This window comes from Eucyclogobius newberryi, unplaced genomic scaffold, assembly GCF_026437365.1.
Source record: "Eucyclogobius newberryi isolate DKJ021-1_F unplaced genomic scaffold, fEucNew1.0.hap1 SCAF_17, whole genome shotgun sequence".
NCBI lineage: Eukaryota > Metazoa > Chordata > Actinopteri > Gobiiformes > Gobiidae > Eucyclogobius > Eucyclogobius newberryi.
In genome coordinates this window covers 23591446-23613696 of record NW_027315801.1, presented here as the reverse complement: position 1 = coordinate 23613696, position 22251 = coordinate 23591446, and the positions used below count along the sequence as shown (strand labels likewise).

Here is a 22251-nt window from a genome sequence, read left to right as displayed (position 1 = left end):
GCCCCCAAAAAGTAAATGAACAGAAAAGTGTCAGATACTGTACATAAAAGGTCTGAAAATTGTGAAAAACAGAACTAGTTCATTTCAAACTCTTTTCAACGGTCCAAATAATCGCTCACTTACCTAATGCAGTCCTTGCATGAGTTTGCAAGGACTTTTCACAACTTACAGAGAGCTTTATCAAGGTAAAGCAAAGAAATTATAAACAAAATGTCTACATGAAAACATTTTAGTACAGCCTAATCTTTCAGAAAGGTTAATTATTTTAAGCTAGTCACACATACACACATAGAGGATGGGTAATCTTTTAGACAATGTGAATACACTGATTTCACTCATGTTTTGTAACACTTAAAGGTTCCGTCACCTAGTCGCCTTATGGATATGTTATTGGCCTGGAATGTGGCATTAAAGGGGCTGTACCTGATTTTCCCAGTTTTGAAATGTGAAAAAAAAGAACTAGTTCATTTACCAATTAAACAAAAAATTGGCATAGTACACATATATTGTTGTAAAACCATCTATTCTGGTGAAAAGGAGACCAAAGCGCCTTTTCTGCATCCATTTATAGAGCGTTTTAATCTCAGAGAAGAAGCAGGAGAAGTGTGCCTTTAGCATGCTAATGTTTGTTAGCTTTGGGCCCAGAAAAAAGTGCTATAAACTCATTGCAGTGAATATTTAGGTAAGTGAGTGATACAAATTGACTGCTGTAAAGAGTTTGAAATTAACTAGGTACATCCCCTTTAAACCGTTTATTTGTTCATTCATTTGTTTTTATTGTCAAAAAATACCATTCTCTCTTTGAGCTGAATATCGCCATGGAGATCGTCAAGTTTAGTCCCATCACATTCCCTTCACCAAAAAAGTAACGGCTTTTAATTTGATATGGTGTATACATTTATAGTAGTAGTAGTAGAAGAAGACAGTGGGTTCTCTTCACGTTGCTTCTCCCGTTTCCACTTTTCATTTTCATCTCTCAAAAGCAGCGTCCTGAGTCGGATCCCAGACAGAATCCACCCTGGAGGCCTCCGAATCTCATTTAGCACTTTCCAGAGAGGCCCAGACACTTTATTATGGCACACAGAGAGGAGGTGGAGGACGTGTTGTACAATAGGAACACACGGCTTCAGAGGTGGAAATGAAGCCGCATCGTTCCAAGATAAAAGCTCGAGTCACTGTATGGCAAAGGTAATTTCTAAATGCCAGACAATAACACACTTTTGAAAATAAAATGTAGCTCTTTTGTCATTAAAACAAAAATCCTGACAGACCAACAAACAGAACTAAATGTGGATCCAATGCTGTGACTTAAGCAGGGCACAATTTGACAGCGTTTGTTTGTTTGTTTGTTTGTTTGTTATGTCACACAAAACTTGATACAAAATAGGTTCTGATTGGACCAAAACACACAAACGAGTAGCAACAGTTATGGCTGTCAAGGAAATAGTGACAAATGTGGCGCAAGGGCAGGATTGTGGAAAAAAAAGTTATTGTTTAAAAAAAACAAAGGACTATTTTGGAATATAAAGCTCAGGATTGTTTTGTCATGGCCCGTGATATATTGTTTTAGTCCCTCCCACTTTTTGATTAATGGTGATTATGATGACATTATATCTAAAAGTGTCCAGTGATATTGTAGTCTTATTTCAAACTTTTTTCAATAATAGAATACAATTTTCAACAAAAAACTAAGAGTAGCATCTTTTATAATGTCATGTGGTCTTCTACTATTTCCTTTTTAAAATGTTCCTTCTTTGGTATTTTATATATTTCAAAATAAAAACAAACAAACAAACAGACATAAAGAGCAATAAATAGAAAAAGAGAATTCTTTCCAAACATGTGATTGTGTGCTCCTCCAATTGAGATTTACACATACGTTTTCCATTCTTCATCAAGACCAATCTCAAACTTGTCAATAAAGATGAAATCGCAAATTAGTGTCTTGGTTGTAGTTTTTTTGACAACCCCTAAAACACGATCGAATTCCGATAATACATTTACAACTCCCAGAGCACCATAAATAAAGCAGGCTCTACACGGACTATATATATCGACAAATCTTTAGCACGTCCGACAGCAGCCGCCGACACCCCTCCATCTCCCGAGCGTCGGTGTGTCGTTGACGTGTAGCGACAGGTGCCACCTTTGAGACAAGCCCGGTCGCTCACTCCTCTGCGGCCCAGTGCTTTTTCTGCCTGTCCCCGTCCCTCCCGGTTCTCACAGGGGGATTACACTCTTTCACAAACCGCAACGGGCGCGCAAAACGTCCCAGCGACAGAGGCAGAATTAACAGACTCACTGAAGATTTCCACCAAGACGGAACGCGGCCGTCGACGTTTGGAGGAGAAGATAAAATATAGTTCAGGATCCTCTCCACGGCAAATGTGAACAACCGTGATTATTAACTCCTGATTTACGAGCGAAGGGTTGTGATGGTGGAGGGACGCGCTGGAGAAATCATGTGGCGAAACGACATCCAGTTGTGTCCAATCAGAGAGTCAAGAGAGTGGGGCCAATTCCATCTTGAACTCGGCGTGATGCCAGAAGCGTTTTAAGAACCTGGAACGGTGATTTAAATCTATAGATCGCGTGGTTTTTACGTGCTGATTTGGAGCATTGATTGAAATTTGCATTCTAATAAACAGAAGGCGGCTTTGGATTAGAGAGAATTCATTAGAAGACGATTCATGGGTTTCAGCTTTGTGTTTGTTTGCAACATTTTGAGCATTTTTTTACCATTCAAAAGGTATCAGATATTGTTTTTACCGTCTTTTACGCACTATAAGTCGCGCCTTTTTTCATAGTTTTGGCCGGGGTGCGACTTATACTTATATACTTATACTCCTGAGCGACTTATATATGATATTATTTGTTATTTTCACACTTGCAACTGCATTTCATACTCCAGTGTGACTTAAATATGTTTTTTTCTTCTTTATTATGCATTTTTTGGCTGGTGCGACTTATACTCCGGTGCCACTTATAGTCCGGAAATTACGGTAATTGCTATGGGAGTGATCCTATGTTTTGATCATTCTGAAACCAGTGCGTAACAGACCATCAAACCATCCATCAAAAGCATCAAAAGATTGTCATTAATTTCATCCGAATTAGGAACACAAAGGAAAGAGCAATTCAAAAAAAGCGCTGCACGTTACTAGACAAAAACAATGCAATATCTGACCAAACTTTGTCAATCATCCCTCACACAATTTAGACTAAAATGCACAAGTATGAACATGTTGAAAATGTTGCCACTGTGTTGTCAGTTTTCAAAAACATAACTCGATGTGTCTGATTCCTTTGTATTGTCATATGTGTTGTCCAGGTGCCAGCGAATGTGGAGAAGGCGCTGACGCTTTTTGGCCAGCTGCTCACCAAGAAGCACTTCCTGTTGACCTTCATCCGCACCCTGGAGGCACAAAGGTCTGTGACGCAAACATATACATAAAGATGCTGTTTTCTGTTAGTTTGACAAAGTCTGCTAGTATTGGGATATTACATAAAATACAATAGTTCCGAATGGAGAAATGCCCATCATACAAGTTACATCCGTCACTTCAATGGCGAGCTAAACCATGCTGACGTTACACTTTGCTGATTGAACATTAGTTTAACAGCTAAGGCAAGATGGATTCTGTCGACAGGATCACGTTTTTAGAGTGAAAAAGTGTCCAGTTGACAGAATTGAACCGTTTTTGCATTGGACCCTGCCAACTGAGCGATAGGCATCTTTGAACAGCGAAACACTTTAAGAGTTATTATATCCATAAGTGAAATTCCTGTCATGTTTTATACCGTACAGTGTTCCAATGGTTCTCAAACTGTGGTACGCAAGCTCCTTCAAGTGGTACACGGATTCTTCTGCAGTTCAAATAGTTGCTGAAGATAAAGTCAATTCCAAAGTGTTGTCCTGTTTAGGGTTTATCTTTGTTTAGACCTTAGTTTAGACCTTTGTTTAGACCTAGAATAGACTTGTTTATAGCTGGTTTAGCTCCGGTGGTACTCGGAGGGCTAAACATTGTCAAAAGTTTGAGAACCACTGCTGTATGCTGGGTAATTATAATGCTTCTATGATACTATGTAACCCCATAATTGGAGTTTGATAAAAGTGTACTAAAATTGTGATCACGTAGAATAACAATATACATTCGGATTTTATGTTCACAATGTCCTCAACATCAAAATATAATTGGCCTGAATAATTCACCCTACAGATTGAGCCTTGATACATAATCAGCAGGTTGAATTGATGGTGAATTGATGATGTTTGAAAGTATCACAATGTGTATCGATGCGTGTATTGCCAAGAAGTCCTTCACGATGTATTGGTGTATCAGAACTCACACACTTTTACATTTAATGACTGTATTTATCTAAATCTAAAATTTGACATGTAATTGGACACACAGTGGTGGAAGATCAAGGTCCTACAACAACACCACTTATATGAATACTGTATGACTTTATCAATAATATATCACAAATAATACACTTTATACCTCAATATATTGTCTAAATTGTTCTGAAATTAAACTTAATGTGCAATTCGTACCATTAAACCCCCGTGAAGCACTTTCCTGAATGGCCCGCCACGTGTTCTCCACACATATTCTGAAATGATCGCATCTATTGAGATTAAAAATAGATGTGTTATGATGCGGCTGATACATAGAGCAGATTAAATATTGATGTCGAGTGTTAATAAAGTGTATGTATTGTGTTATGGGTGCAGGTCGTTCTCCATGCGGGACAGGGGGAACGTGGCCTCGCTGATCATGACGGCGCTGCAGGGGGAGATGGAGTACGCCACGGGGGTCCTGAAGCAGCTCCTGTCCGACCTGATCGACCGCAACCTGGAGAGCAAGAACCACCCCAAACTACTGCTCAGGAGGTCAGCGCAAACACTCCATTTACATGACTTTAAACTGTTATTATTTTTATAGGTTAGTTAAAGTCGGTTGTTTTGTTTTTCCAGCAGGGGAACTTTAAAACATATTAATAGTTTTAACTGAGGGCCAAGCCGATGAATATTTTACACTTTTTTTTTTTTAAAGTTTTTCTGCAAAGCGACTGAATAAGTTCACGTTGGAACAGTATTAATCTTAAAAGCAAAATATTAAAAATATTTTCTATTAAAAAAACAACAAATTACGTTACTACTACCTACCTACCTTTTTTTTTTTTTTTTTAGAACTTTATTGCCAAAAGTGCAATTTAAGTGTCAAGATTGGATTCAAACAGAATAATGATATACAGTGCTTTATATATAAATATGCAAAGTATTCAAACAACCTTCTGTCACGTTGTCATTATGGGTATTGTTTGTAGAATTTTGAGGCAATTAAGGAATTTAATACATTTTGGAATAAGGCTGTAACAGAACAAAATGTGGGAAAAGTGAAACATACAGGTTCAAAACAAGTGGGTTTTGTCATGATCTATTTGTACAACATTTACTGAGGATGTAATTAATTGGAACTACAATGTGTAAAATGATATATTAAGGTAGTCATGTTGGTGTGAATTTTTCTTTTCTTTTTACAGCTATGAGTGCAGCTACTGTAATTTAAAAAATATTAGTTTTTCTTCTCCTCACTCTGCCTTTGGTATGTAAATGATCCCGTGGTATTTCCCTTGGCACAAACACGCAATAAATAAATCAATAAAATTAGGTTGAACTTTGATGAGATTGAACTTGTTTCCCGCACTTCCACAATTGGATTTTTGCAACACAATTATATATAAATGTTTTAAATGCTAACAATAAAGGCAATAAAGAGATTTAGCAGAGACTGTATGATGAATGCAAATGATCTATTCGTCAAGACTTTTCTCAGAAGCGAAATGAACTCGCTTTGTGTTTTCCACTGAAAGCATATCTTGTGTTTGGTATTCTGTTGTTTCCGAGTGACATTTCCTGCGAAGCCCAGTGCCTCCTCACACGAGCTGGCAGCCCTGCAGACATAAACCCTGAGACTCTGGGAGAATGGATTTGTCCATAATCCAGACTGTGGCATTATTCAGACGACAGGGACCGACTTCTTTTGACACTTCCAGAATGATGTCACAAACTTTGCCATAAGTACTAGACCACATGAGGACATATTTAGTATACTTCCTGGATACTGTATATAAATACCTGGAGGGATGGCGGCCGACAATTAGTGAAGTTATGAAGAGCTCGGCGCTGCTTAATTGCATGTATTGAATTGACCTCTTTGCACTTTCCTAATTGCTAGGCACACAATTAGCACCTTGCGTCATCTTAGTCATGCTGCTTTAAGGCTGTGCGGATGAACAAATCGCCACATTGCAAACAATTAGACAGATTTATACACTTTGCCCTGGATGTCATTGTGTTTATTATGGACGGCGATGGGGTCTAGCTCTCAGTAAAATAAACTCACACATTCTGGGAGAAGAAGAGGTGGATGAATGTGTTTATGTGGCATGTACCTGTCATCAAATGCATCACTTACAAGACGATAACTTTGATGATTGCTATTGACTCGAGTCAGACTTGAGTGACTACTTTAATTACTTTAAACTTGACTATGGATGGACTAAATCAGGGGTGTCCAAACTTTTTTCACAGAGGGCCACATTTTGAAACTTATATGGAGCAGAGGGCCACAAACAACCAGACAACGTTGAATTTGAAAGTGAATACTTAAAAATGTTGCATTTGGCACTGTTCGATGAGCATCCACACCTTTAATAATACTCGGGACATTAATAATAGGTTGTTATCACATAAAAATGCTTGAATTCTTCCAATTTTACAGTAAAAGTACTACTTTTTGTTGTTTGGACCAACCAACCAAGCCAGAGGGCCAACAAAAATTGGTCTGCGGGCCGCATTTGGCCCCCGGGCCGTAGTTTGGACGTGCCTGGACTAAATGGACGAAGACAAGGGGCTCGGCTTGAACTTGATGGTACACTGTTTACAAGACAAATTGAGCTATTTGGTCATTTAATATAAGGATGTGAAAGGACTTGAAATTTAAAGCAGAGGACTTGGACTCAACTCGGGCTGCAGCTAATAATTATTTCGGTATTCTTTAGATGAATTGTATGAGGACATCTTGGTGTAGAATATTTAAGTGTTTTAATCAAAAACACAAGATTGACACATTTCCTGTGTCATTTTTCTGTGATTCATGCTTTGTTTGAGGAATAAACCATTTTCTCTCAGCTCATGTCTGTGTAAAGACATATTCATTTATTAACTTGGACCTGTGGGTCACTGACTTGGGACTTGACTTGGACTTGGGGCCAAAGAGTTGAGACTTACTTACAAAACAAAGACTTGGTCCCACGTCTGGTGACTGAGAACAAATGTCTTTGTACAATGTTGGATGGCTAGATTTGTGGAAGCTTGACATTAGATTCAGTATGTTAAACAAAGCTGTTCAGATGTATCTCCAAAAAATAAATAAAAATACTTATTTATATATTTATATTTGGAGGTCTAGAGGATTACAAAAGTGCATTACCTTAACGTCAGAATGATTCATAATCAGCCAGTTTTTAGGAACATACTCAACAATCATTTGTGCATTCAAAAAAATAAATAATCTTGTGGCATTTATAAAGGAACAGATGATGTTTAAAGCTAGTCAATGTGATTATTGTTACATTCAGTCCACGTTCAGAGAAAGGGAGTTACAGTTTAAGACGAGAAAAAATATGTTTCGTGGAATATCTTAAGTATTGATGTTACACCAAGTCAAGACACGATACGAGGAAGACATCTTTGCAATATACTTGGAAGGATTAAAATAATACATTGTTGATATAAGCAGACATTCTGTTGTTGGGTGATTGCCATATTGTACATTCTATTTATATGCTTTTATGCATCTTTTTAATTTTACTGACAGAAATGCATGTATATTTTCCCCACCAAATAATACATGAAATTAAATACATTGAATCATCTTTATTTCTTTCAGAACGGAGTCGGTGGCAGAGAAGATGTTGACAAACTGGTTCACCTTCCTCTTATACAAGTTCCTCAAGGTATTTTCTACTCCGTTTAGTCTTCTCTAACGCACAGGCTGGACTTAGATTGTATTACAGCTGAGTAATCGTCTCAGTAAATGCGTTCCTATTAGATATAATGTCCTTATCTTCCTTTCCTACCTTGGGTTTTATTCATATCTGTGGTTATTAAAAGACTAGCCTCATATGCTCCTCTGCTCCAGACGCACGTGTCTTGTGTCTTCGTCCTTTTATTGGAGCTTTATTTAGTCGTCTAAGCCCACGCGGCCTGTCGCTCTGATCTCTTTTTGAAGTGCAGAGCTGCTGTTGTCATTATGAGGCTGACAGTCCGGCTCTGGCTGTGCCTTAAGGTCATATGTCCCAGCAGGGGGCAGCGGTGCCAGAGATGTCCTCACGCGCACTGGGCTGGGAAGGGAGGAATAGGCTATGGGTCTTATTTATTTAAGTCATGACTTGTAGAAAACAAATAAAGTCTTATCTTATATGTAGTTAGACGTGTGTTTCTGGTGATAAACGGATGATAATGTGCCGTTATCAAAGTTTTTATGCAATTATATAACAATTTCAATTTATATACAACAAGAATTTCACTCACACAAATATAAGATACATATTTTTTACCATGTACTGTTTTCATATAAAAATAAGGCATTTATGAGTAAAAAATTGCCACAATTGCATACATTTGCGACATTAAAATAGATAAAGCCAGGTTTACATTTATGTATGACATGTCATGACATATTAGATTCAAAAAACAATTACAGAGGGGATTTTTTTATTTCTTATTTAGTGGCTTATTTGAGGAAGCTGGATTAGACTGAAAATCGGTGTGAAAATTCAAATTTCAAAAAAAATTTTGGAGTTTAAATTTTCATTAACCTGCATTAGAATTAGATATCAGCAAATCCATCTGTAGAATCCATCAGACTCTTAGGAGAGTACAAGCACAAGATTGTAAATCAACAGAGCCAACCGCAGGGCTTCGACGTTCATCAAAATTTGACTCAAATCAAGATCCAAACATTTCAAATTGTCAATGATAAGCTCGTTTTTTATCAAAACATGGAGAGTTCAGAAAATGAAGGAATACATTTCACTTTTGGGGAGTAAGCGGCACAGATTAAAACACCGTCATGTTATTTGTTTTGAATAAGAAAACACAAAATGGGATTGGAAAAATTGAGTGAATTGTTCATTTTAAAACATGTTTTCCAGCCCCATCCATGAGTTTCAGAATGATTACAAACTGTTGCCTTCACATCTAAAATGTTTAAAGTTATTATCTTTGAAATGGGGAAAATAAAGTCTTTGAAACCTTGCATATAACAGGAAGCCGAAAGCCATAAATAGTGATAGACCTATGTCATGAAGTCACTTGAAAACCAGGCTGGTATAGTTTGACAAATGTCCTCATCCATGTTTAAATCATACTGAACAATGAGCACAGGGGTTAAGGCAGCTACAGCTGTTTCCACAGAGGACAGAGGAGTCAGAGTGTGTGCAGAGAGCGAGCGGTGCATGAAGGTGAGACTGATAAATGAGTGGTCTCTCTCCTCTCGGCCCATACGCTTCATCATTAAACCTGCGCTCGTCCCCCTCCGCGCCGTCCCTGCTTCAGTCCATACCAGTTTTCCTTTAGCCGGACCACGGACTAATGGGCCTATTGAATGGCAAGTGTCTTTGACAGAAGCGGAGCAGAAAACATATTTATAACATCTGTGTCTGGTCACGGGGGCGGCAAATGTCAATGAGAGAGCGTGCTGAGTGGATTTATGGAGGAGCGGACTCAGACAGACGCGCACAGAAAAGAAAAGTGCCAAAGAAAAAGAAAGAAAAAGAAAAGGCTGCATAGAAATAATGAATTCGAATTTTTTTTTTGGCTACTCTGGGAAAGTAATTTGAATGTAGTGTAATTTTAATCAAAACAAAACATGTATTTATTATTTATAATCATTTGAACATGGGCCTACCTTCAGTTCTGTTTGTAAAATGTGCAATAAAGTGAACTGGACGGAGGACCTTGATCACCAGTTCAGCAGGAATCTCAAACAGAATACTTAAAAGAACAGTTCTCTGCATAAAAGCTTTCACCTGGAAACAACAACATTGTCCAATCTGCTTCTAAAGATGTTTTATTATTTCATTTAATCCACTTGGATCCAAAGATTTAGACGTTTTAACTTCAAAGGCCATTTTTTCTCCCATAGAGACATAAAGATCAGCCATTAAAATAGCTCCTATACACTTATATGGTACTGACAGAGGTGTTGTTACACATAGAATTATATAAAAGGACCACATTATATGGTTAAAAACTTGCAATATTTTCTCAACTATACAACTTTCAAATAATATATCTTATTTATCTGTGATCTTGGTTTAAACTTGTTGAATTCTATTTTTTGGCTTTCTTCTTCCACACACGTTTTGGCACAACTAAAATCACATAAAATAAATACATTTGCACCGTATTTTCCAGAGTATAAGTCGCACCAGCCAAAATATGCATAATAGAGAAGAAAAAAACATTTATAAGTTTTACTGGAGTATGAAATAAGTTTGCAAGTGTGAAAATAACAAATAATATCACATATAAGTCGCTCTGGAGTCTAAGTATATAAGTATAAATATAAGTATAAGTCCCACCCTGGCCAAAACTATGAAAAAAGGTGCGACTTATAGCCCGGAAAATACAGTACTAGACAACTTGTGGTCCATGGACGCACAAGTGTCAATGTCATGTCACTGACCCGTGTGTGGGTGATTTATTCTTTCAGATATGGACACTGCTTATAAACTGAACATAACGTCAAATTATGAACATCTTTCTGTGCTTTTCTGTGCAGGAATGCGCCGGAGAGCCCCTGTTCATGCTCTACTGTGCCATCAAGCAGCAAATGGAGAAGGGTCCCATAGACGCCATCACCGGAGAGGCGCGCTACTCCCTGAGCGAGGACAAGCTCATCCGACAGCAGATCGACTACAAAACACTGGTCAGTTCAATAATCCATCATGTGTCAAAATGGCAGCAGAAAAGCCTCGGCGCGCCCACAGTGTCGTGCTGCTCCACCGCGGGGCCACGTCCACGGTACAAACCTGGCCTGTCTCCTGATTATGTTTGGAGTGGCTGTTGTTTCTGGCCGGCGTCCTCGCGTCCAAACAAAGCACTCGGACCTGGATGAGGCTCAGACAAGCACTTGTCGGCACAGCTCTGGTTTTCACCCGGTCGTAAATGCGGCGCGATTAGCAGCACAAACAATAACAACATCTGCAAAAGAACTCGGTGTAAAAAGGCTGTCGAGGAATGTTCTGTTCAGTGACGGCGGATGAAATAAAACGATAAATACATTAGCGAGGTTGTGAATTATGAGGCACTTTATCTTGAATTATATAACCGTTGGAATATATTAATTACGTTTTGGGGCTGGACTGACATCATAACTGACATCAAAAATCTAAATTTGAATCAACTTGAAAATAGATACATTTTCCAAATGTTTTTTATTTTTAATTCTTACATAATTTCTTCTCTCTGGTCTTGTCTTATTTTCTTTCATTTTTTTTATGTTTGTTTGTAATTAAAAAAAATAAAATTCCCAAAAAAAAATCACGAAAATTAAATGAAATTAATAATGTATTTGTTTGTATTATTGAAATAATAATAATATAAAAAAAAAGTGTATTTCAGGGATTTTTTTTTAATACAAATTATTTAAATTAGTTTTATTTATTTTGAATTCACATTTTTATATTTTAAGGTACAAAACATTGCACTCACATCAGAACGTCAGAATCAGGGAGCAAAATGTTTAAACTTTTCAATTAAGGCTGTAGATTGGTTTTGTGTGCTCGTGCGGTTTATGCAGTTAATCAAGCAATAAATCTACATTGAATCTTTATTGAAATGACATGAAATCAGAGCTCCACTCATTTGAACATTTGAACGAATTTCACTGAAAACTCTGCACACTTGAACATCGGCGTCTACAGCTACAATATTGGTTTGGAGTCACAGAAATGAATATAGTTTGTTGGTAGAAAAGTACAAATATTATTCTCTCATATCTAAACACTCTTCGGAAATGCTTTCTCGTAGTCCGCCTTCTGCTCCTTAAACCTCGTTTGTGCTTTGTAGACGCTGCACTGTGTAAACCCGGAGAACGAGAACTCATCGGAGGTGACGGTGAAGGCGCTGAACTGCGACACCATCACTCAGGTCAAAGAGAAGCTGCTGGACGCCGTGTACAAGGGCAGCCCCTACTCCCAGCGGCCCAAGGCTTCAGACATGGACCTGGGTAACGCTTCATTCACCTCTCATTTACATCTGAAACATCACCCAGGAAACAAGTACAATAGTACGCTACAATAGTACGCTTTTAAGGACGCACAAACACTGCTAGTTGATTTATTAGTACAAAAACGACCCATATTTCGTCACTTTGTTCTACTGCATGGTTATGTCTCCTTGCACCCACATTTTATTTGAATTTTGAGTGTTATTAAGTCCATATAACATAAATCATTGTAAGGATCAATGATTTGAATTGTGTGAATCTAGGGAAAATGTGTTCCTCTTTTGAAGCTGCCATCCAGATGTCATTTTCAATCTAAAGCTACTGGACTGGTATGAGGAGCAAGAATGTATACTGTCCCAATGGTAGTGCAGCAAGATTAATTAGTTGTTCCTTATTAGATACATTTACTCTGAAACTTGTCATGGACTTGTTTACTTGAGTAGTTTTGGGTTGTTTTGATCTATTGTGGCTGTAGAGAATTAAAAAAGAACAATAGAAATTTGGATTGAACCCCATGAAGCAACATCATAATCATAAATGTTATGGGCTTAACATCATAGAACGTTGAAACTCTAATATTAGCCAAAACAATAGCCAAAAACAATACTTATTACATATTTTTCTTAACAAACTCTAAGCGATTATTGCATTTTAATACATGCACCGACTGCCAACATGAATTTCCATATTTCACACTTAATTTACAAGAACAGAGCAGCAATGTCTCACCTGACCTTGAGGCCACGCTACATACATTAGTACATTTAATGCGTGACCTTTTTTTTTCGTGTGTTACTGCAGAATGGCGTCAGGGGAGAATGGCTCGGATCATTCTCCAGGACGAGGACGTCACCACGAAGATCGACAACGACTGGAAGAGGCTCAACACGCTGGCCCACTATCAGGTACGGCATCACACAAGAGAGCGCAGTAGTAGTAGTAGTAGTAGTAGTAGTAGTAGTAGTAGTAGTAGTCGTCGTCGTCGTCGTCGTCGTAGTAGTAGTAGTAATAGTAGTAGTAGTGGTAGTGGTAGTGGTAGTGGTAGTGGTAGTGGTAGTGGTAGTGGTAGTGGTAGTGGTAGTGGTAGTGGTAGTAGTAGTAGTAGTAGTAGTAGTAGTAGTAGTAGTAGTAGTAGTAGTAGTAGTAGTAGTAGTAGTAGTAGTAGTAGTAGTAGTAGTAGTGGTAGTGGTAGTGGTAGTATTCAGTCATTTCAATATGTCCTGTTTCAAGTATCAGGGAATGTAGGAGTAGTAGTAGTAGTAGTAGTAGTAGTAGTGGTAGTGGTAGTGGTAGTGGTAGTGGTAGTGGTAGTGGTAGTGGTAGTGGTAGTGGTAGTAGTAGTAGTAGTAGTAGTGGTAGTGGTAGTGGTAGTGGTAGTGGTAGTGGCAGTGGTAGTGGTAGTGGTAGTGGCAGTGGTAGTGGTAGTAGTCAGACATTGAAAAGATATTTAAAGTCATTTCAATATGTCCTGTTTCAAGTATCAGGGAATGTAGGAGTAGTAGTAGTAGTAGTAGTAGTAGTAGTAGTAGTAGTAGTAGTAGTCAGACTTTGAAAAGATATTTAAAGTCATTTCAATACGTCCTGTTCTAAGTATCAGGGAATGTAGCAGTAGTAGTAGTAGTAGTAGTAGTAGTAGTAGTAGTCAGACATTGAAAAGCTATTTCAAGTCATTTCAATACGTCCTGTTCCAAGTATCAGGGAATGTATCAATAGCGTAAACATAAAACTAAAAATTCAAGTTGTAGGCAGCTGTACTTCTGTGTCCAAAAAGTGCTATTTCAATCAGATCTATTAGTAGTTTTAGTTTTTATAAAGTTATACGCTTTCCTGACATAAAATACAAAGAGCAAATGCCATGTTATTTGTTAAAAGTGGCTATGTTTAATCTGAGCATTATCTGATTTCTGGAGTTATCAGATTATTGAAACGTCATGTAAATAGCCTCAGTGCTGTGAGTAATCTGATTTCTTTCTGATTGTTCGGAAGTGCACAGGTTTTGACAAGGGAAATTATGCAAAAATGGGGAAAAAACAAACACGAGAGAGAGAAAATGTTCAAGAGAAAGAGTAAAAGTACAACAACTACTCTAAAAATGGATTATTTAACTGACACGAGATTTCTGAACATTCTATTTATCTGTTTTTTCTTTGCCACACATAAATATACATATGCACATGAAATACAAGTGGAACGTTGTGTGTAAAATAATGACATTTTGTGTACTTTGCATGTTCAGGTGACGGATGGTTCAGTCATCGCTCTGGTGCCGAAGCAGAACTCCGCCTACAACATCTCCAACTCCTCCACCTTCACCAAGAGCCTCAGCAGATACGGTACACTCAATATTTGATCGTAGCCTTTCGGTAGGAAGTAGAAGTAGCAGCCGCAGTACTGTGTAGGTGGAAGTATGTGTCCCACTGTCGCCCAGGAAAAAATAATAACTTTATTGTCCCCTGGGTACGTTTCATTGCAGCATTACACTGTTAAAACATGTGTCCAGTTGTCAGAATTCAATTAAGTACTAAACAAGTAATGGTGGAAATGAATAGCAGTCCCAGATACTATGGCCACGCCTTCTTATTACACGACTCCTCCTTTGAGTATGAATACTAACACGTTACGAGCATCAGATTATTGTCTCTGAAGAAAGGTGTATGATACATTTGTACGTGAAATCTAATCAAGTGAAATATGAATACATCCTTTACACTTTGGTCATTTAAATCTTTATTTTGACATATCTGGCCAAGTGAGTTCTAGATTTTCACATTCCATTGTCCAGTCATGCAGCTCACAACTCTAGTGTCTGAACAAAATGTAAAATGATCACCCTATTGTAAGTTATAACACAAATGAGGTAGACATTGTACTTTGTGATTTGAACTACCCTCTTATTAATGGCAGTGCATGTATCAAATGAATAAATAAACCCATAACGCCAATAGAAATGATAAATAAATGATGAACCCGTTGCAGACTCTAAACTGACGATTCTAAACTGAAACGTTCCGCGGTCCGGACCCATCCTCCCACCCCTCCCCTCCGAGTGTTTTCTCTGCCTCTTTATTTATGGAGGCCATCATCAGAGCCCATTCTTCTGCACCTTTCTCTCTCAATGGCAATCCCTTTTTATCCAGCGCTATCAGTCCGGGCCAAGGCTGTTCCAGGGCTATTTCCAAGAGCGCTGCTAAATGACAGGCATTAAAGGAGACACCTCCAGAGAGAGAGGGAGGGAACGGGAAGGAGGGATGGAGCACAGATTGGATGGACACCTGGCAGCTGGTGATAGACACAGGCCCCAGTCGAAAACCCTATTCTTCACTGGGAAATGGAACTCTTTAGAAGATAAATGAGTCTATAGCCTGTTAAAGGAATGGATGGACTGGAATTCAAGTGCCAAAATGTGCTTTTCTCCATCCATTCACGAAAGCGCGGGGTGATTAGCCGGGGACATTCACACTTAACACTGCAGTCCTGGAGAATGAATAATTTAGTTTCATTTTGAATTTCGCAGCGTGACAGGTTTTTAGGGACTCAGCCACTTCCATTTGTGCAGAATTTGAATATTAAGGTCCGAGCTCTTTGAAAGCCCAAGATATTCCACTGTTGGCTTAGAATGAAAGTGTGACGCCCAGTGCTAAAAGCAAAGATAAAACTACAAACTCAAGATTGTGTGATGAAATATCTCTCACCCTTTTATTATTATTTATCATCTTGAAATGATGCTAACGCTATTGTCACATCTGTATTTTTTACCCTAAAATACTGTAAATCGTATGAAGTCTAAGCCAATCCTTTGCTTTAGTTGCAGTTTAGCAGAGATTACTGTGTTGGTGTGGGAATAATGCTGATACTATTCTTAAAACGTCTTATTCAGTTTAATTAAAGCCGATTATTTTGTGATCTAACTATTTGATTAGATTGTGCATTATAGATTTAAATATCCTTGGTACAAACTGCACGTGACATCATCCTCACATGCGTCTGTCCAGGCATAAGAACATTGATATGATACATTTATGTCAGAAACAGAAAATGCTGACCTCCGCTGCCATCGACATCCACAGAAATAGAAATAATTAGTACGTATTTACTGTGTCTAAGCGCGTCATAACACTAAATGTGGACTACATACATATATCACAATGATAAGTTGTTTATAGGTAGGTGAGCGATGTTGAAATTATTATTATTAATTTTAAATCCCTTTATATTTCTGCTTTCATGTGTTAAACCTCAATACGTGGACATTTGAGATCATTTTATAACAAAAATATACCATCTGAGACAATACTGTGTAAAACTCAACAGTATTTAGTATTAAAGAGAATGTTGATAAAATGGGTTGGAATGAGAAAATACACGACTGTCTGTAAAACGAGCCTTTTAGGAGGTTACCTATACCAAGCCGTGCAATTCTGACCCTTACCACTCAATGTCCACACGACTTTATTCACTTTTCTAACCCATTACTCTCCATTTCACCCCCTGCCACTCTGCTGGAGCTGACCTTTTAGTGTCCATTTAGCCCCACCCCCGTCCCCTGTCATCTCCTCTGGCTCTCAGAGAGACTTCTCCTCACCTCCTCCTCTCTTTCTTCTCCCATCGCCCGTCGGCTCTGTTGCTCTGACCTAAAAGCGACTTGTCACCGAGCGCCCTCCCCGCTGTGCGCCTCCACTCCAGCCTCTTCTCTCTGTAAACAGAACATGCAGCTCCCGGAGCTTCTAATCAACGCTGACACTCGCAATGAATTATGAGGCACATATAAATGATACACAAAGATCTGGAGGCAATCAAAATGAAAATGATCCCGTATGGCAAGCGGTACTCATCCATTGCTATACATTTAAAAGGCAGATCAGTGTAGAATTAAGTTCTGTTTCTTTTTGGAAACATCAAAGAAACTCAAACTTGAGGAATTAACCCAAACGGAAATAAGAAATACAATCCCGACAATTTACTGCATGTCCTCGCTTCTCTCTAATCCCCATTTCTCACTCAACTGTCCTGTCAAATAAAGGCTCTAGGCCAAAACATCTTTAAAAAATCATAATAAAGAAATACAATTTATTTAACGAAAATAGAGGAAAATAAACAACATTGAAACTGAAACTACAAGTTCAACTAAGTTCCATCCAACTAAAATATTAAATTGTAAGCTATATGGATATTTACTATTGTGTCATGTGTATAAGTATATCTGAAAAAACTGAAATTGTAATTTGACACTATTATATTTGAATGTGATAAAATGTTATAAAATGTTAATGTTATAAAATACATTTCTGAAAATAATTACCACAAGGCTGTAGATCTTATTGCCCTTTCATACTTTTACATTGATTTACAATGATAATATTTAAAAAAGATGTAAAGGCTCCAGAGTTCCTTAAGATTTAAAGTATGTGAATTGGAACATACTTTTCTACAAATTGCAGCATTTTAGATCACCAATAATTTAAACAACTTACTGAAAAATATGGTCAATGCATTTTAGTTCGATTGGAGAAGTGAATGTTGTGTGTTTCTGTGTAAGAATGTGTGTTTCCTCTTGCTTTGCGCTGCAGAGAGCATGTTGAGGACGGCCAGCAGCCCCGACAGCCTCCGCTCCCGGACGCCCATGATCACCCCGGACCTGGAGAGCGGCACCAAACTGTGGCACCTGGTGAAGAACCACGACCACACGGACCAGCGCGAGGGCGACCGGGGCAGCAAGATGGTGTCAGAGATCTACCTGACCAGGCTGCTCGCGACAAAAGTGAGTCTGGAAACTTCTCTGACATCTACATGAGCATTTGGGGAACAGTAAAACCAGAAGCTTGACTAATAAGATTCTCCGAACACTGGGCTTTGTGAGAACAAGTTCTGTGTGTCGTGAGGCGCATTGAAGTTGCGTAAAAGTAATAAAATAGTGCAGATCAGCATTGACAACGTAATCTGGAAGGCAGGAAAAAGTAAATACATAGAAAAGACGTTAACCTTTGAAACACTTCCTTCAGAATATTGTGTAATTACATGGATTTTAGAGGCAGGTTGCTAAAAATCCTTCTAAAATCCCAAAAATGAGGCAAAAGTGCTTTTGTTTATCACCAAATATGATAAATCAAAGTTGTTTTTGCATTGTATTTTACATTATCTGTTTATTACGATAGATTACATTTTTTTTCTGAAGGCAAAACCCACATTTTTAGTTCATGTTACATACTTTACCACAAATTGTGTTTTCTCTATCGAAAAGCGAACATAACCAAGTTTTCTACCCTGAAGAGTCAAAATTGTTGCTCTTTTTGAATTTTTACATACAATACAAGTCATATGATGTAGATCTGATGTAAGTTTATCATTGAAAATATATTGTGCTTCATTAGTTTCTTCATTAGTGTCGCTTCCACTCCAGAGATTTGAACATTTTAATGACATTTTCAGCCGTGCAAATTGCTGGTACTGTCTAAAATCGCAAGTACATGTGTTCAAACTGGAATTGTGTGTGTCCAGAGTATAGTCTGTTGATTATCACATCATTAAAAGGTACGAGCTACATAACAAAAGTACAATATTTCACTGGACGAGCTTCTGCATTCCAGCAAAACAAACAACTTGAGCAAACGCACCGGTTTCGCACCCGCAGTCCGGTCGTACAAACTCTAATTGATTGCAGCGTTTATTCCGTGTAACCTTACAGCGCTGCAGCCCTCCAGTGGTGGCGCGTCCGCTTCCATTCATAAAACAGTTTACATGTGAAAGAGTGCGCGTATGCATCCCGGCGTCTCCATCCTGGCGTAATCAGAGAAAACAAGATGCATTTGCTGGCACGCGTGTGAAGGCGGATACAGGAGCAGCCGGGGGACAGGTCGCTCGGCGAAGCGGGCAAAATTCCGCCCGTGCATAATGAAAAAAACAGAGAAGAAAATGTAATTGAGAGGCCCAATCCAGCGCTGGCTCGTGTCTGCACATCTTCCTGCTTTTCAATCCATTCCACTCTCCAATTGCTGACTAAATATGTTCCCCAGACGTTTATACTGTAATGGATTGTGCCAGATGGAGAAGTCAGCAAACAAATGTGATTTTAGTGAAATTCATTTAGCCGCGTTTGATGTAATTATGTTCGTAAAGTGCTGTTATTGCGCAGAAACATGGTCTAAATCCGAGAAGCTGGCTGTTTGTGGGTGAGTTGGGGCCGAGCTGAAGAAAGTGGAGGACAGTTATAATACGAACTGTGAGGTGTATTATCTACAGGTCCTTGCAAATACTTTAATGTCCACAGTAAAAGGTGTCACACGGGGGCAGAGTGGGTTAAATTCCTCATGGCGACCTTTAAGGGCTTTCTCTGTGCAGATATATGGTTTGAGCTGATATTTATATTTGGCGGTATATTTGGTTAACCTTAAATCCCCAACATAGGACAACATTTTGACTGTTTACTTTCCCTCTTTAATGGAACAAGGCACTGCACAAACTGAGATTACACTGCTTCCTTATGGGTTAAAACAGGGCAGTGGATGTCTAAAATAATTTATATCGATATTATTTTGTCCTTATTATACTTTATTATGCACTGTATTGAGGTTTTGTAGTCATTTAAAATCATAAAGTCAAGGATTCTGCACCCTCCTACGTAAATATGTTTCTACCTTTTTCTTATTATTATTTTTCATCATCAGTGTAGTATTCCTCGGGCCATCACATGTTTGGAGTCTTTTGTTTCAACTTTGATCCTAGGACCCCCAAAAACACTTATTTGAACCGAGCCTCTGACGGAATTCAGTGAGTGAGTAAAAAGTGGTGCCATTATCACAGTGTCACTCAGCAATGACATTCGGAAAACAAAAATATTGAATATGATGAAGAATACAGCAATGTGACAATATAGGGGTTTATGCAATTTCAATGATTAGACCATTTATTAAAGAAAATATCAGAAAATGGCATTCTTGTGGCCAAAGAAAAATGATTATGTAGGAAGGGGCTGGCTCCAAAATGAATACCGTATATTGTTGTGGACATTATGAAAATTTGAAAAATATATGGGCAGAACTTATCGGCTTGGATTCAAAAATATTGGTATTGGTTTTGGCCATTACAAAACATATCATAAAGTCTGATTAGCTCATTTTTGTGTGCTCTGGAAAATCTGTGGGATTATTCAAACTACTTAAACAACAATGTACAAGAAAAGCAGATGGAACAGGAAGTGGATGCGTGCTAGTGAATGTCTCATCTTACTTTTCACCCTCATTTCACATACGAACTGCCAAACAAAAGAAAAGGACCTTAATAAAAGGTCAGTTTATGGTTAGTGTATATTAGTATGTTCTTCAGTATTGATTGGTGTGTTTCTGGCCTCAGGGTACACTGCAGAAGTTCGTGGATGACCTCTTCGAGACCATCTTCAGCACAGCGCACCGAGGCAGCGCGCTCCCGTTGGCCATCAAGTACATGTTCGACTTCCTGGACGAACAGGCCGACAAACACTCCATCAACGACTACGACGTCAGACACACATGGAAGAGCAACTGGTGAGAGAGTTTTTTGTATGTATGACTAAGCGGAAACATTTTGAAGAGAAAAACAAGTAAGCGTGGACACTTTCGAGCTACATTCGTTCTCCACCGCCCAGTTTTAAATGGTAAAAGGTAATGGAGCTTCCTCTGTTCCAGGCTGCATTATATACCGGTAATGGTGTGACATTTTAATATTTCATGCCTTTTTAATTCAAGAACAGTGAAAGTACACAGCGTTTTCTCAGATCTCAGGCAAAAGGAAGCTTTAGAAACTAAACCCCGAGCAATTAGTAAATGTTCTCTCTTTTCTTACCAATTAAGTTATGGTGAGGATTAAGTACAGTCAATTACATGAAATACAAGTACAAAAGCAAAGGTACTGTGTTTTACACAGGACTGAAAAGTAAAACGTCCCTTCTTCTTTTCTTCTTCTTCTTCTTCTTCTTCTTCTTCTTCTTCTTCTTCTTCTTCTTCTTCTTCTTCTTCTTCTTCTTCTTCTTCTTCTTCTTCTTCTTCTTCTTCTTCTTCTTCTTCTTCTTCTTCTTCTTCTTCTTCTTCTTCTTCTTCTTCTTCTTCTTCTACTTCTTCTTCTTCTTCTTCTTCTTCTCCGTCTTCTCCTTCTGCTTCTTCTCCTTCTTCTACTCCTTCTTCTACTCCTCCTTCTTCTTCTTCTCCTTCTTCTCCTTCTACTCCTCCTTCTTCTTCTTCTCCTTCTTCTACTCCTCCTTCTTCTTCTACTCCTTCTTCTTCTACTCCTCCTTCTTCTTCTTCTCCTTCTTCTACTCCTTCTTCTACTCCTCCTTCTTCTTCTTCTACTCCTTCTTCTTCTACTCCTCCTTCTTCTTCTTCTTCTCCTTCTTCTACTCCTCCTTCTTCTTCTACTCCTTCTTCTTCTTCTACTCCTTCTTCTTCTACTCCTCCTTCTTCTTCTTCTCCTTCTTCTACTCCTCCTTCTTCTTCTTCTACTCCTTCTTCTTCTACTCCTCCTTCTTCTTCTTCTCCTTCTTCTACTCCTCCTTCTTCTACTCCTTCTTCTTCTACTCCTTCTTCTTCTTCTACTTCTTCTTCTACTCCTTCTTCTACTCCTTATTCTTCTCCTTCTTCTTCTCCTTCTCCTTCTTCTTCTCCTTCTTCTTCTCCTCCTCCTTCACACACCTGTAGATAAGTTTGATGCCATATTTTCAACCATTCCAGGGAAAATAATCCATGATCAAAACATGGGATGAGGTTGGAACATCTCGAGAGAATGTTCTTATACTTCTTAACCTTCAAATGTGATACTAAATGTGTAACGAAGGGTTCAACTCACTAGAACAAGTCCGATCAAATGTATTGACAAAAGTATCCAAAGAAAAGGAGGTAAAAACACAATCCAAAGACAAGGAAAAGGTCAAAATGTAGAAACAAACACAAGGATGGGACGCAGACAAAAAACAATCAAA

General features: G+C 38.4%; 1 protein-coding gene across 3 annotated transcripts in view; it reads left to right on the top strand.

The window, feature by feature from the left end:
• Positions 1-22251, top strand: part of plxna1a (plexin A1a) — a 354584-nt gene that overhangs the window by 321133 nt on the left and 11200 nt on the right. For all 3 annotated transcript variants that reach the window (XM_072449536.1, XM_072449538.1, XM_072449537.1), the window contains exons 22-30: positions 3332-3429; positions 4739-4897; positions 7962-8028; positions 10860-11006; positions 12149-12308; positions 13110-13213; positions 14545-14641; positions 17876-18066; positions 20655-20824. In XM_072449536.1, coding sequence (XP_072305637.1) covers positions 3332-3429; positions 4739-4897; positions 7962-8028; positions 10860-11006; positions 12149-12308; positions 13110-13213; positions 14545-14641; positions 17876-18066; positions 20655-20824 — 1193 coding nt within the window. The remainder of the gene's footprint in view (positions 1-3331; positions 3430-4738; positions 4898-7961; positions 8029-10859; positions 11007-12148; positions 12309-13109; positions 13214-14544; positions 14642-17875; positions 18067-20654; positions 20825-22251) is intronic.